This window comes from Stomoxys calcitrans, chromosome 1, assembly GCF_963082655.1.
Source record: "Stomoxys calcitrans chromosome 1, idStoCalc2.1, whole genome shotgun sequence".
Taxonomy (NCBI): Eukaryota; Metazoa; Arthropoda; class Insecta; order Diptera; family Muscidae; genus Stomoxys; species Stomoxys calcitrans.
The window spans coordinates 9171482-9188516 of record NC_081552.1 but is presented as its reverse complement, the minus strand read 5'-3'; the positions used below and the strand labels follow the sequence as shown (position 1 = coordinate 9188516).

General features: G+C 36.6%; 2 protein-coding genes across 2 annotated transcripts in view; both read right to left on the bottom strand.

Moving 5' to 3' along the window:
* Positions 1 to 7109, bottom strand: part of LOC106089784 (cationic amino acid transporter 3) — a 120785-nt gene extending 113676 nt beyond the window's left edge. Inside the window, exon 1 of the mRNA XM_013255766.2 lies at positions 7026 to 7109. The gene's annotated coding sequence lies outside the window, so the exon portion shown is untranslated. The remainder of the gene's footprint in view (positions 1 to 7025) is intronic.
* Positions 7110 to 7562: 453 nt separating this feature from the next.
* On the bottom strand, positions 7563 to 9353 carry LOC106089785 (general transcription factor IIH subunit 2). The gene is made up of 5 exons (XM_013255769.2): positions 9295 to 9353; positions 9050 to 9178; positions 8784 to 8985; positions 8586 to 8725; positions 7563 to 8530 (listed from the first exon to the last, which is right to left on the bottom strand). The coding sequence occupies exons 2-5, from the start codon at positions 9112 to 9114 to the stop codon at positions 7669 to 7671; spliced, it is 1269 nt and encodes a 422-aa protein (XP_013111223.1). The 5' UTR covers positions 9115 to 9178; positions 9295 to 9353; the 3' UTR covers positions 7563 to 7668.
* Positions 9354 to 17035: the final 7682 nt, after the last annotated feature.

Sequence of the window (17035 nt, the reverse complement as noted above, 5' to 3'; positions counted from 1 at the left end):
ACCCATGTCAGTAACTATAGTTCTCATAGGCCCATAAGTCAATATATGAGACTCAAAGATTGCTTTAGCTACTGTTTTGGAATTTTTGTCCGGTATTGGCAAAGCAACTCCTGTCACGGTCGCCATGTGAAAGAATTGAGGACCACTTCAATTGGCTGTTGTTCTTAAGTAGTTACAATAATTTTTGACGAATATGCTTGAATTTCAATATGGAATGTTGTATTACCCATCTGAAAGCCTATGCCAATTTTTAGAAACAAAATGTCAAAAACATATTATCTAAAAACAACATTATAATAAAATTTTCTGTAAAAACCAAAATAAAAAATATTTTTTTAGAAAAAATTTTTGAGATCTTTTTTTTTCATTAAAAATTTCTTTCAAGTTAATATTTTCATGAACATTTTTCGAAAGAGAAACATTTAACAAAATTTTCTTTAAAGACTTAAATTTGGGAAAACTTTTTCAAAATTGACAACTTTTGGAATTTTTGAAAATTTACAACTTTTGGAATACTCTTATCCTTTTTTATAGCCAGCACCATAGGATGGGGTATACTAATCTAGTCATTCCGTTTGTAACACCTCGAAATATTAATCGTCTCGACATTCTAAGTCGATCTAGCCATGTCCGTCCGTCCGTCTGTAGAATCACGATAGCGGTCGAATGCGTAAAGCTAGCCGTTTGAATTTTTCAGATACTTAATATTGATGTAGGTTGTTGGGGATTGCAAATGAGCCATATGGGTTCAGATTTGGATATAGCTCCCATATAAACTGATCTCCTGATTTGACTTCTTGAGCTCTTGGAAGCTGCAATTTTGTCAAATTTAGAGGAAATTTTGAATGCGGTGTTCTTTTATGACTTCCAACAAATGCAAGGATGGTTCAAATCGGTCAAGAATCTGATATATCTCCCATATAAACCGATCTCCCGATTTGACTCCTTGATCCCCTGGAAACCGCAATTTTTGTCCGGTTTGAATGCGGTGTTTTGTTGCGACTACCAAAAACTGCGCCGAGTATGGTGCAAATCGGTCAAGAACCTGATATAGCTCCCATATAAATCGATCTACCGATTGGACTTCTTAAGCCCCTGGATGCCTCAATTTTTGATCGATTTGTCCCGATATAGCTTTCATATAAACCGATCTCCCGATTTCACTTCTTGTTTTCATGCGATTTGCTGAAATTTTGCATGTGGTGTTCTGTTATGATTTCCAATAACTATGCCAAGTAGGGTCCGAATCGGTCTATAACCTGATATAGCTCCCATGTAAACCAATCTCCCGATTTGACTTCTTGAGCACCTGGAAGCCGCAATTTTTGTCCGATTTGGCTGAAATTGAGCGTGAAGTGTTCTGCAATGACTTCCAACAACTGTGCCACATACGGACCAAATCAGTCTATATGGTGGATCGATCGATCGATGGGAGCTATATCAGGTCTTCCTTGTTCAGTTCCTAGAAGCTTTAATTTTTGCTGGTTTGACAGAAGAACAAAATTATACCCTTCGACTAAATTTAATTTGCATAAATTTTACTTTTTCATTTTTATACAAAACATAAGTACACATGATGGCTCATATAATTTGCTCAAGTTTTTCCATCTAAATGCTTTTGTAATAACAATTTTACGAATAATGTTTTTTTAATGGCCACGTAGGAAAAACAGTTGTGAAAATTGACTTGCCGAATTCCCAAAATGTTGACAAAAAAAATCGAAAAACTTTCTAAATTTGGAAATTGTTTCAAATAGATAAGATTTCTATTGTACGCAATAAAGGCTCTATTACACGACATGTAGTTGTCTTATGACATGTCAAATGTAGCACATGTTGAGTTGGATATATCGTGTGATTAATAATATTTTTGATTAGAGCGTGCTCTATTTCTTTTGACAAAAACGTACCCATAATTAAAATGTTTCTATTATATTGGGTTGCCCAAAAGTAATTGTGGGTAATATAGTAGTAATATAGTCGGAGTTGACAAATTTTTTCAACGGCTTGTGACTCTGTAATTGCATTCTTTCTTCTATCAGTTATCAGCTGTTACTTTTAGCTTGCTTTAGAAAAAAAGTGCGCGAAATTTTGTTTACATTTGTTTGTTTGGCGTCAATTTTAATATGGGTATTGAAAGAAATTCATTTAACAAACCGAATCAACGCTTGTGATATGCACCTTAAACGCAATGAATTCGATCCGTTTTTAAAACGAATCATAACTGGAGATGAAAAATGGATTGTTTACAACAACGTTAGTCGAAAACGATCATGGTCCAAGCATGGTGAACCAGCTTAAACCACTTCAAAGGCTGATATCCACCAAAAGAAGTATATTTGAGCTGTGGTATATTTTGAGCTGCTTCCAAGGAACCAAACGATTAATTCGGATGTTTACTGTCAACAATTGGACAAATTGAATACAGCCATCAAGGAGAAGCGACCAGAATTGGTCAATCGTAAAGGTGTCATATTCCACCAGGACAACGCTAGACCGCACACATCTTTGGTCACTCGCCAAAAACTGAGTGAGCATGGCTGGGAACTTTTGATGCCTCCACCATATAGCCCTGACCTTGCACCATCAGACTACCATTTATTTCGATCTTTGCAGAACTCCTTAAATGGTAAAACTTTCGGCAATGATGAGGCTATAAAATCGCACTTGGTTCAGTTTTTTGCAGATAAAGGCCAGAAGTTCTATGAGCGTGGAATACTAAATTTGCCAGGAAGATGGCAAAAGGTTACCGCAATTACTTTTTAGGTAACCCAATAGTTAAGAATCATAACACACACAAACAACGAAAAATGGCGCGAACTAGTAACCAACACAAAATCAGAGTTACACTAATCACTGATTTTGACAGATAGTGCACTCAGTATTTTGTTGTTGGGCAACTGCCACTACCTGTAAATGAATATATCTTGTGTCTATACAACATTTACATGAAATAATCTTCAAACCGTAAATTATTTTTTTTCTTCTGAATTTAATGAGCTTTTTTAACTTTCCTGTAGCTCTTAAAAAATCACCCGTTAGCTTCTTCAAATGCATTAAAAAATAATAAAATACTGAAAAAATAGTATTCCATGGAAATACAATAAATAGCTTCAAAACGGATTGTCAAAATTGGGACAATATTCAAATCCACTTGATTTGAGATTGGACCATAGATTGGAGCGAATATCGATAGTTTCTCTGCTCTTTTCAGCAGAGGCCCCTGGTAAAGGGCGGTATGCATCTCAAACGAAATTTTCGTTGTTTACTTTGTGTTGCAGTAATAGTGAAAGCAATAGACATTTTTATACCCACTACCATAGGATGGGGGTATACTAATCCAGTCATTCCGTTTGTAACACCTCGAAATATTCGTCTAATACCCCATAAAGGATATATATTCTTGATCGTCTCGTCGTTCTGAATCGATCTATCCATGTCCATCGGTCCGTAGAGCTAGTCGCTTGAAATTTTGCACAGATACTTTATATCAATGTAGGTCGTTGGGGATTTCAAATGGGCCATATCAGTTCAGATTTAGATATAGCCCTCACATAAACCGATCCCCCGATTTGACTTCTTGAGCCCCAGGAATTCGCAATTTTTGTCCGATTTGACTGAAATTTTGCAAATCCAACTACTGTGCCAAATAGAAACAAAAAATATAAAAATCCCTGAAACCACGTTTACACCAAATTCACTTGATATTAGATTAACTTCAAAACTCGTTTACTTTTACTTTTATCGATTATTCAACCAGAAAATCGGGTTTATTTGGAATTTAAAAATAAATCCTGCAAAAATGGGTTTATTTTTATATACTAAAACATGCAAATAAACAGGATTTAGCAGTAAAACCTTGAAAAGGCCATAAATCCATATTTAGTGGCCAAGGTAAACGTACTTTTACACTACGATTCAAGTGATTTGCATCCCTGCCCTGATCCCAACTTAGTGCTTTTCGCACTAAATTCATTGCTTTTAGGTCACCAAAATCCCGAAAAGGTAACATCTAGTGCTAAACGAAAAAAAGGCACCAAGTGGACGCTTTTTGCATATCTATTTAGTGCTTTTTACCCTTTTTGTAAATTTCAGGTTTTTGCTGTCGCTTTCTATTTTTCAATTAACATAACATTCCCCACTCACATTTCATTAAGGAATAGAAGATACTTCTCTCATATCAATTAGTGCAGCCCGATTAAATGATCAACGACCACTTTAGCCTGCGTCTTAAATGGGTAAATACATCACTAAAAAGAGGAAAACAACTACTGAACGATGTGAACACCACTACTGAACATTTTTTTTCTGAAGTTCTACGCGGGATTTGAACTACGTGTTCTAACGTTTTTTGCATCAAATCGTACACTCGTTGTTCTCTTCTTGAATTTATGATTTATTCCAAGAGAAATGCTATTGCTAATCCACGTTATATTTATAACTATACACATATTTGCAAATTTTCAAAAAATCTAAGTTAGTGCTTTTTACTCATTTTTACACAAAACTTTACTCTTCTTTATACCCTTTTTGCAATTTCTGTCACTCTTTTTTTGCTGGTACTATGTTCGTTTTTCATGACATTTTTATACCCTCCACTATAGGATGGGGGTATACTAAATAATTTCGTAATTCTGTTTGTAAACCTCGAAATATTCATCTAAGACCCTATAAAGTATATATATTCTTGATCGTCATGATATTTTAAGTCGAACTAGCCATATCCGTCCGTCTGTCCGTTTGTCCATCCGTTCGGCCAAGTTCGGCCCGGCCGAACTTAGCACGCTTTTACTTGTTTCGTGATTACTTTTTATACCCTCCACCATAAGATGGGAGGTATACTAATTTCGTCATTCTGTTTGTAACTACTCGAAATATTCGTCTGAGACCCCATAAAGTATATATATTCTTGATCGTCGCGACATTTTATGTCGATCTAGCCATGTCCGTCCGTCTGTCCGTCCGTCCGTCTGTCTGTCGAAAGCACGCTAACTTCCGAAGGAGTAAAGCTAGCCGCTTGAAATTTTGCACAAATACTTCTTATTAGTGTAGGTCGGTTGGTATTGTAAATGGGCCATATCGGTCCATGTTTTGATATAGCTGCCATATAAACCGATCTAGGGTCTTGACTTCTTGAGCCTCTAGAGTGCGCAATTCTTATCCGATTGAAATGAGTTTTTGCACGAAGTATTTCGTCATGATATCCAACAACTGTGCCAAGTATGGTTCAAATCGGTTCATAACCTGATATAGCTGTCATTGCACAGATCTGGGGATTTGACTTCTTGAGCTTCTAGAGGGCGCAATTCCTATCCGATTTGGCTGAAATTTTGCATGACGTATTTTATTTTTACTTTCAACAACTGTGTCAAATAAGGTTCAAATCGGTTCATAACCTGATATAGCTGCCATATAAACCGATCTGGGTTCTTGACTTCTTGACCCCTAGAGGTCGCAATTATTATCCGATATGCCTGAAATTTTGTACGACGGATCCTCTCATGACCATCTACAAACGTGTTTATTATGTTCTGAATCGGTCTATAGCCCGATACAGATCCCATATAAATCGTTCTCTCTATTTTACTTCGTGAGCCCCAATGGGCGCAATTCTTATTCGAATTGGCTGAAATTTCACACAGGTCTCCAACATATAATTTAATTGTGGTCCGAACCGGACCATATCTTGATATCGTTTTAATAGCAGAGCAACTCTTTTCTTATATCCTTTTTAGCCTAAGAAGAGATGCCTGGAAAACAACTCGACAAATGCGATCCATGGTGGAGGGTATATAAGATTCGGCCCGGCCGAACTTAGCACGCTTTTACTTGTTTTAGTTAATAGATTTTGAGGCAAAAAAAACTTGCTGATGAAAAACGAGTATAGCACCAGCCTTTTGCTGATAAATTGTATTGATCTTTATAGCCTGCCCCATGCATTAATAGCAACCACATTTTGCCTTAAACTTAAAAAAAAGGTTTTTTAATTTGCTTTCTATTCTAAATAGAAACAAGAATGAGCCCTATTGGTTTCAAAATCCAACGATTTTGACAAAATTTTATTAAGAAAAAATAGGTAAATATTTTTATAGCAATATAACTTTGTTGCTCTACAATGTACCTTACAAAAGTCACCAGCACTAGGAAGAGATAACCACCTCCTAAAATTTCTCTTATGTTCTCGCCAGGATTCTAACCCAGACATTCAGCGTCATCGGCGGACATTCCTACGATGCGATACAATGGCTTTCAATAAATACATATAAAGTACTGCCACAAAATTTTCTATAGGAATGTTAAAACATTTTCCTGTAAAATTTTTTTTTGACAAATTTTCCATAACAAAACTTTTTTTAATAATTAAAAAAAAAATTAACTAATCATTTTGTTTAGTTAAAATTTTCTTTTGAAACAAAGATGTAGAATTTTAAATACCCAATAATCACTTTTTTCAAAATCTGCTTAGTTTTTTCTATTTTTTTTTTTTCTCAGTGTAATAAATCATTTATTTGTATTTACCCAAAAGAAATCTTGGAATTAAAGTATCTTAAATAATTCAAAAATTGTCTGGAATTATTATTTGACCTCACGGCCAATGACGAAGCACTTCATTCATATTACTGTCACATTTATTAACACATATGACACACCGTAAATAGAATATTTAGCTAATTTTAAACAAATGAATTGAATAATTTGTTGTATCCATTTTGTATGAACCAGTATTTCTTATGGATTTCCTGAGATTCAAATTGTATTTTGTTGATGTTTATTGTTTTTTTTTTTTTGGCAAAGCTAGCGTATGTTAATGAAATCTCGTTTAGTTTTTTGGCAAAGCTAGCGTATGTTAATGAACTCTCGTTTAGTGTGGGTGGAATTGGTATATTCTTCGCAAAACTGGTCAGTAGAGCAATCAATGATGAATACATCGATTAAATTTTTAAACACTAACAGCTAAAAAACAATTTTTTTTGTTCTGTGTTTAAGATTTGTATTCTTGGGAATAGGCATTGAAAAGGAATTACTTTTGCCGATCTCACTTTATTTTTCTGTGCCTTTTTCGGTTAAAAAACTATTTCACAAATGTTATGTTGAATAGTTTTGTTGCTACTGCCACCGAATTTTATTTCATTCAAATTCTCAGCTTCGCAATTGATTGAGGTGAGCAAATTGAGCGTCAACAGCTTGGAGAGGCTTTGTTCGTTCTTCGGTAGCATGTAGTAAAAAAAAACAACAAACATTCTTAGCTCAACTGCACAAATATAGAGGCTTATATCAACAGTTCTGAGCTTGTGTGTGCTTGTTCGTCTGTGGATTAACAATCATTTTAATTCACAGCGTCTTTTGCAAAAGCAACAGATTCAGTTTTTGGATAAATGGCACTGATATTAATTAAAATGAAATACGTCATAATGTAACCATTAACTGGTTGGTACAAATACCAAAAGGTACGTTAAAAAATTCTATTCTTATAAAAATGACTTGCTGTATGATTTTTTTTTTTTTTTTGTTCGTAAGAAAGGCTATATAGTAATTTTTGGCAAATTATGAAATAATTCTAATCACATTTTTATGTTGTCTTTATTATCAAAATCGGAATCTCGCATTTTCCTGGATAATTGAAGCTATTAAATGAATTAATAAAATTTCCCCATTCTATAACTAAGACTAAAAACGTTGACCCAGCGATGAACCCAACATCATTCCCATAGGCGGTGGTTGCGGTTTTCGAGCATGAACTTGTGCAGCTGCACCGGGTATTGTTACACAGCCAACACAGGTGTGCAATGTCTCATGTATAAATATATCACAATCCAAACAGTATATCTGAGAGCATGCCTCACAGCGGTAAACATTCTTGTCAGCGGCTTCCGTAAGTGGTTTTTGGCAAGCATAGCATATCGCCGCCTGACCATTATAAACAAGTTCTGTAAAATTCTGCACCGGGAACAAGTGATGATAGGAACGGGCTAAATGTGGTGCCGAAACTAAGGTCAAACCACAAGTCTGACATTCCACAGGCAATTCGCAATATTTGCTCACGCACTGAGGGCAATGGAAGCCTCCAGAAGAAATTTTGCTGGGCTCATCGGCATTTTCAATGTGACACATACACATTGACAAAGGTGGATCCTTTTCTTTGCCCTCATCCTGACGTGCATGCGGAAAGCCCATTTTTATTAAGGAATTTTCTTGTGTTTGAGCTGCTGGCGGCGGATCTACATGCGAAAGAAGTTGATCCCGATAGTGTGAATCATCCAAAACAGCTCCATATGAACCACCAGTCTGTTGTGTCAAATATCGGCAGACATGTATTTCTGCTGATAGCGAAATAACCGAACAACGTATACTCTCTTGCTTAAGAGCATCAATCGTTATATTGATGTCTACCGGATCACATGTGGTAAGTGAACCCATTATTATTAAAACTTCCCTGGAAGCATGCGAAGGTACAACTTTTAGAGTCTTCAATGCCAAATCCAAACCATTTTGCAACGAAGGCTCTCCAGTAAGATTAATTTTCTGCAACCTACAATATTATATATATTTTTATATGTTTGTCAATTAACATTTATACATTATACCCTTCCAAGGCTTTAAGATGCAATTTGGCCGTTCCAGTTAACTCAGTAATCTTTTCCGCACGTTTACCCTTCAAAACGATTAGCCCCATTTGGCTTATAGGATTCTGATCGAAAAACTCATCAATAAATCTTTCCAAAAGCTAAAAATATTAGATATAGTCTTATTTAGAGGATAGTTTAGAACTTCTGCAGCCGAACCTTTAGGGTACATAAAAGTCTTGTGGGTTTTAAATCTGGCACTGTCATTGATTCAGAGCAATCCAACATCAAGTACAAATGTCTCATCATGCCCAATTTATTTTGCATTGTCTTTTGGGCCTGCCTCTTCCTCTTGGCCTTTTGAATAATATCCGCAATGGCACCATCCAACAGGCCATCATCGTCTTCCTTAATAGCCTCCCTAAGATAAACATATGGCCTTATGACAACATAACTTTTTATACGTATTTATTTTTATCATTTACCATGTTTTCTCATAGCCGGTCTCCCAGCGATACTCCTTTGCATCCTCTTCATCACCATGATCCATTTTTATCTCTATACTTCCTTGCTTGGGTTTAAAGCCAATAAGAACTGGCCGGTGTTTGTGAATTTTATTTATTTATTTATTTATTTATTTATTTATTAACAAAAGTAATACCAAAGCCTTCGCGGCCAAAAACGTATTACCAAGATTACATTCCCAAATAGAAAAACTTATATATACATTATTCTATTGTAGTTTAATACAGCGTTCACTTTGACTTGATAACACGGAAGAATATAGATTTACAATGAGACGAAATACAACACTGTATATTTTTATTCACCACAAGCAATTTATGAGTCCTCCAGTTTACACTCAAAAGGTAACCTTGATTGGCACAATAAATGCGTATCTCAAATGTCATATTTGGTGTGATTTTATTTATCAGCCTAGCGAATAGTTGTAGTATATTTAAATGCTTTATTTTACAAATTAAACATTTAATTTAGTTTCAAATATTATTCTTTAAAAACTTATAATTTGTCTATTAATAAAGTTCGAATTAGTTTTAAGTTTTATTTCATTCGTCGTGAATTAAAAAGTTACAGTCCTTTGTGTCGAATGGTAGCTAAGTTGTAGGGATAGTAAAAATATGACGTTAGGTGTGGTGAATAATTTTTGAGTAGCCCAGGTGCTAGTAAGATTTTTGACGGCACAACAAATTTTGACGTTTCATTGAGCAAAGTCCAATGTCATGGCGAAACAATTAAAGGTGGTCTCATTTGTACAACAACCACAATCATGTGGTGCAATCCGCCATTTTGCCATCAAGCTGATCGACGGTTTGCCAACACACACAAAGAAATTTATGTTAAATCCGCCTTGGTTCCATGTCAGCAATTGTAAATTCATTTGCGTTTTGATAACTAACTTGCGCCTGATATAATTACCAGGTAGTGTACCGTAAACAGCTGAGTACAATTTTTTTCTCGCGAAGTTCACTATCTGTCAACGAGTTTTGGTTGTGTGTGTGTGTGTATTATAGTTAAGAACTATAACACGCAAACAACGAAGAATGGCGCGATACAGTAACATACACAAAATCAGAGTTGCACTAATCACTGATTTTGACAGATAGTGTACTGAATATTTTGTTGTTGGGCAACTGCCACTACCCGTAAATGAATATATCTTGCAACTTGCGTGCGGCATATCTTTGCCGCCTACATTGTGGACAGACGTCACTAAATGTAAACGACTTATTTGGCGTAAAATAAGTAAAATTATTTTTTACTATCAATGGCAACGGGATTCTAAATGGTTGTTATGTAACATTAATGGGTAAAATAACAGTTTTGTGTTTGTAGTTTATTGAAATGATAGCGCCATTGTTTAATGATTTTTCTATAACGGCATCAATAGTTTGCTTTCCTTACATGAGTTTTGTTCATCATTTTCAAGATATAAAGGGTGATTTTTTTGAGGTTAGGATTTTCATGCATTAGTATTTGACAGATCACGTGGGATTTCAGACATGGTGTCAAAGAGAAAGATGCTCAGTATGCTTTGACATTTCATCATGAATAGACTTACTAACGAGCAACGCTTGCAAATCATTGAATTTTATTACCAAAATCAGTGTTCGGTTCGAAATGTGTTCATTCACCGTAACGTTGCGTCCAACAGCATCTTTGAAAAAATACGGCCCAATGATTCCACCAGCGTACAAACCACACCAAACTGTGCATTTTTCGGGATGCATGGGCAGTTCTTGAACGGCTTCTGGTTGCTCTTCACTCCAAATGCGGCAATTTTGCTTATTTACGTAGCCATTCAACCAGAAATGAGCCTCATCGCTGAACGGTGAATGAACACATTTCGAACCGAACACTGATTTTGGTAATAAAGTTCAATGATTTGCAAGCGTTGCTCGTTAGTAAGTCTATTCATGATGAAATGTCAAAGCATACTGAGCATCTTTCTCTTTGACACCATGTCTGAAATCCCACGTGATCTGTCAAATACTAATGCATGAAAATCCTAACCTCAAAAAAATCACCCTTTATTAAACAACTGAAGGTGGTCTCATTTGTGCAACAACAGCAAATCATATGGTGCAATCTGCCATCTTGTCATCAAGCTTCGCTTATCGAGCGAAGAGTCTCAGTGAGAGGTCGGGTGGCACAAAGATATATTCATTTACAGGTAGTGGCAGTTGCCCATCAACAAAATATGGAGTGCTCTATCTGTCAAAATCATTGATTAGTGCAACTTCATGAGAAAAAATTGTACTCAGCTGTTTACGGTGCACTACCTGGCAATTATGTCAGGCGCAAGTTAGTTATCAAAACGCAATTGCTGACATGGAACCAAGGCGGATTTAACACAAATTTGTTTTTGTGTGTTGGCAAACCGTCGATCAGCTTGATGGCAAAATGGCGCATTGCACCACATGATTTGTGTTTGTTGTACAAATGAGACCACCTTTAATTGTTTCGCCATGACATTGGACTTTGCTCAGTTAGTTAGTTACATACGCAAAATCAGGGTTGCACTAAACGCTGATTTTGACAGATAGTGTACTCAATATTTTGTTGTTGGGCAACTGCCACTACCTGTAAATGAATATATCTTTGTGCCACCCGACCTCTCACTGAGACTCTTCGCTCGATAAACGAAGCTTGATGACAAGATGGCAGATTGCACCATATGATTTGCTGTTGTTGCACAAATGAGACCACCTTCAGTTGTTTCGCCATGAACACGTATAAAGAATTGTAGAACCGAACTCAAGGTATGGTTTTATTCATGGTACAATTAAGAGGTAGTGTCATTAACCCAACAACAAAAATCTAACCCCAACGAAACTACCTTGAGTGGCAAATGCCGTAAATTGAAATATCAAAATTGTTTTAGAAATAAACTTTGCTTCACAACTTATCTTCTTCATATGTGTTTTATATTTGTCTTTTCTTCATTTTAAAAGTGTTTTTTGTTTTGATTTAAGAAAAACACAGCTGTGTTATCAAATCAAAACAAAGTAAAAAGAATTTTACTCATTTGTCGCATGACGTCACCTTATAAGGACACCCTGGGCTTTATTAGAGTATTGTATATATTCAACGCCGTCATTGCATTTATATTGTTCCTTATCCTTTAATATATAATCAACAATTTTGTTTACTTATATACACAGAGAAAATTTTCCCAGAGTAAATACATGTGAGCAACATCACTAACAAACACTCAGTTACAATTATAAAGTTTGGTGACCGCGTTTATTTTGCGTGAGAAAATGACTTGTTGAACAGCAACTGTGATTAAGCTTGTGCTCTCAATGGGCGTCCCGAATTGTAAATTTTTCCTAGACGAAAAAACAAGTTATGGCGAAACGAACACATTTCGGCAAATTTTTCCGTTTGTTTTTTTATATGGAATTTTAAGGCGAAACCCGAATATAGTAGCATATATAAGATTTATGTTATCATTGAAATTTTTTTAGTGTTTCAGAAAAGTAACCGTGAAAAAAAGCCATTAATCAAAAAATAACAAATATTATAAAAATTCTTTATGAAAAAAAGTTCTTATATTTATGAAACTTTACTTCATACATTTAAAGAAACTTTTCATAATATTAATAATTTTTATCATAAATATTGGGTTGCCCAAAAAGTAATTGCGGATTTTTCATATAGTCGGCGTTGACAAATTTTTTCACAGCTTGTGACTCTGTAATTGCATTCTTTCTTCTGTCAGTTATCAGCTGTTACTTTAAGCTTGCTTTAGAAAAAAAGTGTAAAAAAAATATATTTGATTAAAGTTCATTCTAAGTTTTATTAAAAATGCAATTACTTTCTTTTAAAAAATCTGCAATTACTTTTTGGGCAACCCAATAAAATATGTTATGTTATTGAATTATGTTTATGTAGGTATAAAAAAATTGTCTCATTTATTAAGTTTTGATGGGGGAATTTTCCAGGTGAATTTCATGTAAACTACTAAATGTATACTTGGAACAGGTAGAACATTTTGCCACTATTTCTCATTTGTTTGTTTGTTGTCAATTTTTGCCCAAATGCTCTAGTTGTGTGCAAAAGAAAGAATGAAAAAACACACTCACGCATACCTACCATGTTTTAAATTACAACAATGCACAACATGCACAGTTAGATCACTGCGTCATTCATTCTACGTAAAATCTTAAAGCTAAAGGGTTTTTTGTGCTAAAAAAGTTTCCAACATGAAATAAACCTGAAAATTCGCGATATTTCATTAGAATTCAATAATCTTATAACGCATCTTTAAATTTTTTTTTACAATTCAATAATCTTATAACACATCGTAACATTTTTAGGAGCGTCCCGAACTGACTTTTGCCTGTGCGAGGAATTGAAGCGTAAGAACTTGGTACATAATTTGCAAAGTGAATCCATTGATATACTATAAAAAAGGCAACCGTGAAATAATACTTTTTCAACTGTGGAACACTTGTTTTCGTGTACAGCGTCGGTTTTACGTATCGAAACGATCCAGCCTTCCCAGAGGCTGATCAAGAATCGCTACCCCCTTCCACATGCAAGTGTTACTACAACAACAACAACATAGTACCTAGATTTATATACAAATTTTATCTCAATAAATTTAACTAAATATCCAAGTTTTTGGTTTTATTTTTCTTTTTTATAAATGTAATGAAAACAATAAAAATTTTTAATTTTATGAAATTTGTTCCGTAATCTTTTTCTTTATTGTAATGAAAGTTTTTCATTAATGTTATGACAACTTTTCATAAACAATGTTTCATTGAATTGAAATTTATGAAACGTTTTCATAAATGTTATGAAAATTTTATTGGGTCGTATTTAAACATTATTTCCATAAATGTTAGACAAAATCATTAATATCGTGAACATTTTTCTTTCTGTGCAGTTAATGTGTTCTTCGAAATTTAGTTTTTGGTCGATAACGATGTCGAGATATTAAATATCATCCACATTTTCTATTATTTCTCCATTAAGCCTAGTACTGTCTTCGACTTTTTGTCCGAAGAACTGTCAAAACGCATTATAAAAACATGGTGACGCAGAAAATGCGAATACATTCTGTAGAAGTGGTACTGAGTTCTATAAGCAATCTAGTAGTGGCATGACGCTGCGCCAATACAAATTTCACATCAATTAATTGCCAATATAATTAAATGCTCACGAAATGGGCACGAATCAACTCTGTTTTAATGATGCCGTTTCGAGGGTTTTTTTTACTAGCATTTGGCTCACATCATTTTGGTTTCTTGCATAGTTTATTTGGTCGTTTGTGTACGTTTTGCTTTTGGTGGCCATAACGTACCCATTTCTTATTGCACGATAGTCTTGCTATGCTTGAACGGTATTTGGTACTGTGCTCTGCTGTACATTCCCATATTGCATGACATAATTACCAGGTTGTGTACCGTAAACCGCTGATTAAAATTTTTTCTCGCGGTGCACTATCTGTCAACGACTTTTGGTTGTGTGTCTGTATTTTAGTTAAGAACCATTACACACAAAAACACCGGAAAATGGCGCGAACTAGTAACATACACAAAATCAGAGTTGCACTTATCACTGATTTTGGCAGATAGTGCACTCAACATTTTGTTGTTGGGCAACAGCCACTATCAGTAAATGAATATATCCTAGTATGGACACATGACATAACTACCAGGTATCGTACCGTAAACAGCTGAGTAGATTTTTTTCTCCACCGATCATCCAATATTCGTAAACAAAAGGAAAAACATCGTTTAGACGAACATTCTACAACAGAGATTTGGAAAAAAAATTCTCACAAGAACTATGGCACAGAACCGGAGAATTTACCTTAAAGTCAAAACGAAGAAAACTATAAATAGGTCGGATTGAGACCCTCAGTGTATTGCGAAGGCAATGGGACCAATCAGGGTAGACAGAAATAGACGAAGGAATGTCGTGTATGCGTCGCAAAAGTAAAACCAATAGGAAAACAAACCAACGGGCAGGACAGACTGTCCCTACTTCCGGGGAACCATATGCTGGAGATCCTTGACATAACCCCAATGGGCCTCCCATTCAAGTCTTCCAGGGTCCTACCCGTTCGTCCGGACACCCAGCAACGTACAACGCGTCACTCAATACAAAGTTTCTATGAAGAATTTCTTGACCGGGAAGAAAACTCACCTCCCGGCAACGGGTGTTGTACCTCGAAGAGGCCTTCTCGTAGGCCTTGTGAAGGTTCGCCTTCACTTGACTCCTCACAACCTGATTACGTCGCCCTTCGACAGTCAAATGCCGATCCCAATCCCGCTGGTCCTGGGCCACATTAGCCCTTATGGCGGCGGCGATCGTACGGTTGACTCTCTCGGACGCATTCGCCTGGGGAAAGTACACAGCATTATGAATATGCCCACAACCATACTTTTCCAAAAGTGACGAAAATTCGTGGGACACAAACTGCCTGCCGTTATCGGAATGCACCAGTCGAAGTACCCCGAATTTGTGAAACACCTCCGACTCAAGGAATTTCACAACCAGAGATGTAGTCGCTCTGCGTAATGGTTTGAGGAGCACATATTTAGTCAAGTGGTCGAGTACAATGAGAATAAAGGCGTTTCCCGATTTCGACCTAGGAAATGGACCCAGGAAATCCATATAGATTTTTGCCACGGACTGTGGGTTAAGGTCTCTGCTCCCATGAGTGGTCACAAACCCTTACACGGAGCCTTTATTTCCTTGCACAAGACACATCTGGCTATGTAGTCCTCACCTGGCCTGCCATCTTAGGCCAATAAAAATACTGCCGAAGGTTGGCGATGGTCTTACCGATGCCACAATGTGACTTCGTGGTAGATTCGTGCGCGTTAGCCACAAGTTGCCCCGTCATTTCTGATGGTACGTAGAGCTTCCAGGAGAAGTCCTCTTGAACGGGATTTCTATCAGAAGGCAAAGTTCTCTTATACACAAACGAATTAGTTGGACATATTCCTCGCCTTCGAAAGCCGGAGATCCCAAAATCAACCAACGGCCTCTCGTCCACAAACATACCGATCTCGTGCGCATGAAGGCGCGACAATGTATCTGCCACTACATTCTGGCTGCCCTTTCTGTGCTCGATTTCGAACGTAAAGTTCTGGAGTTCAAGGCTCCACCTAGCGAGTCGTCCACTTAACTCCTTTTGACCCATAAGCCACTTTAATGCGCTGTGATCGGTGACCACGACAAACTCTATTAGCTCGATGAAGGGTCTGAATTTCTTAATCGCGCTCACTACGGCTAAGCATTCGCATCAGACTGCACATAAAAGTGTCTTGTGAAGTCAGGATGAGACAAAATCGGACTACTGGTCAAAGCGGATTTCAATTTGGCAAAGGCCTCTACCGCCTCCGAATCGAAATGGAAAGTCTTAGACTCCTTGAGGGTACATGTGATCGGCGCGCACACGGTCGCATAATCCTGAATGAATCGACAGAACCAGGAACATAATCCAAGAAAGCGACGGACATCTCGGGTACACTTTGGAATCGGGATCTTCGTGATATCGATTTTATCCGGGTCAGGCTTAAGCTTTCCCCCTCCAACAATGTATCCGAGATATCTTAACTCTTTCTGACAGAATCGTGACTTCCCCAGGTTTATGGTAAGGTTGGCATTGGCAGAAAGTCACCAACCCTGCGCAGCAAGCACATATGACTATCGAAATCAGCAGACACCACCAGCAAATCGTCTAAGTAGACGAAGACGCGCTGACGCAGTTCCGGAACGATCACCTTATCCATTAACCGACATAACCGTTGGGCTGCATTGCACAGTCCAAACAGCATGACGGTGAACTGATAATGTGATCCTCCAGGAACTGTGAAGGCCATCTTCGGCCTACTCTCTACCGAAAGGGCAATTTGCCAGAAGGCCTCCTTAAGATCGATACTCGATATGAAATATGTATCCTGTAGTCTCCCTAGTAAAGCATCAAT

What these genes read in the sequence shown, in the direction of transcription:
- LOC106089785 (XM_013255769.2), bottom strand. Translation starts at nt 9,114, where the DNA reads ATGGATCATGGTGATGAAGAGGATGCAAAGGAGTATCGCTGGGAGACC. An exon ending in GACTTTTATGTACCCTAAAG is followed by an intron (nt 8,726 to 8,783) that starts GTTCGGCTGCAG and finishes TAATATTTTTAG; the next exon opens with CTTTTGGAAAGATTTATTGA. An exon ending in CATCTTAAAGCCTTGGAAGG is followed by an intron (nt 8,531 to 8,585) that starts GTATAATGTATA and finishes ATAATATTGTAG; the next exon opens with GTTGCAGAAAATTAATCTTA.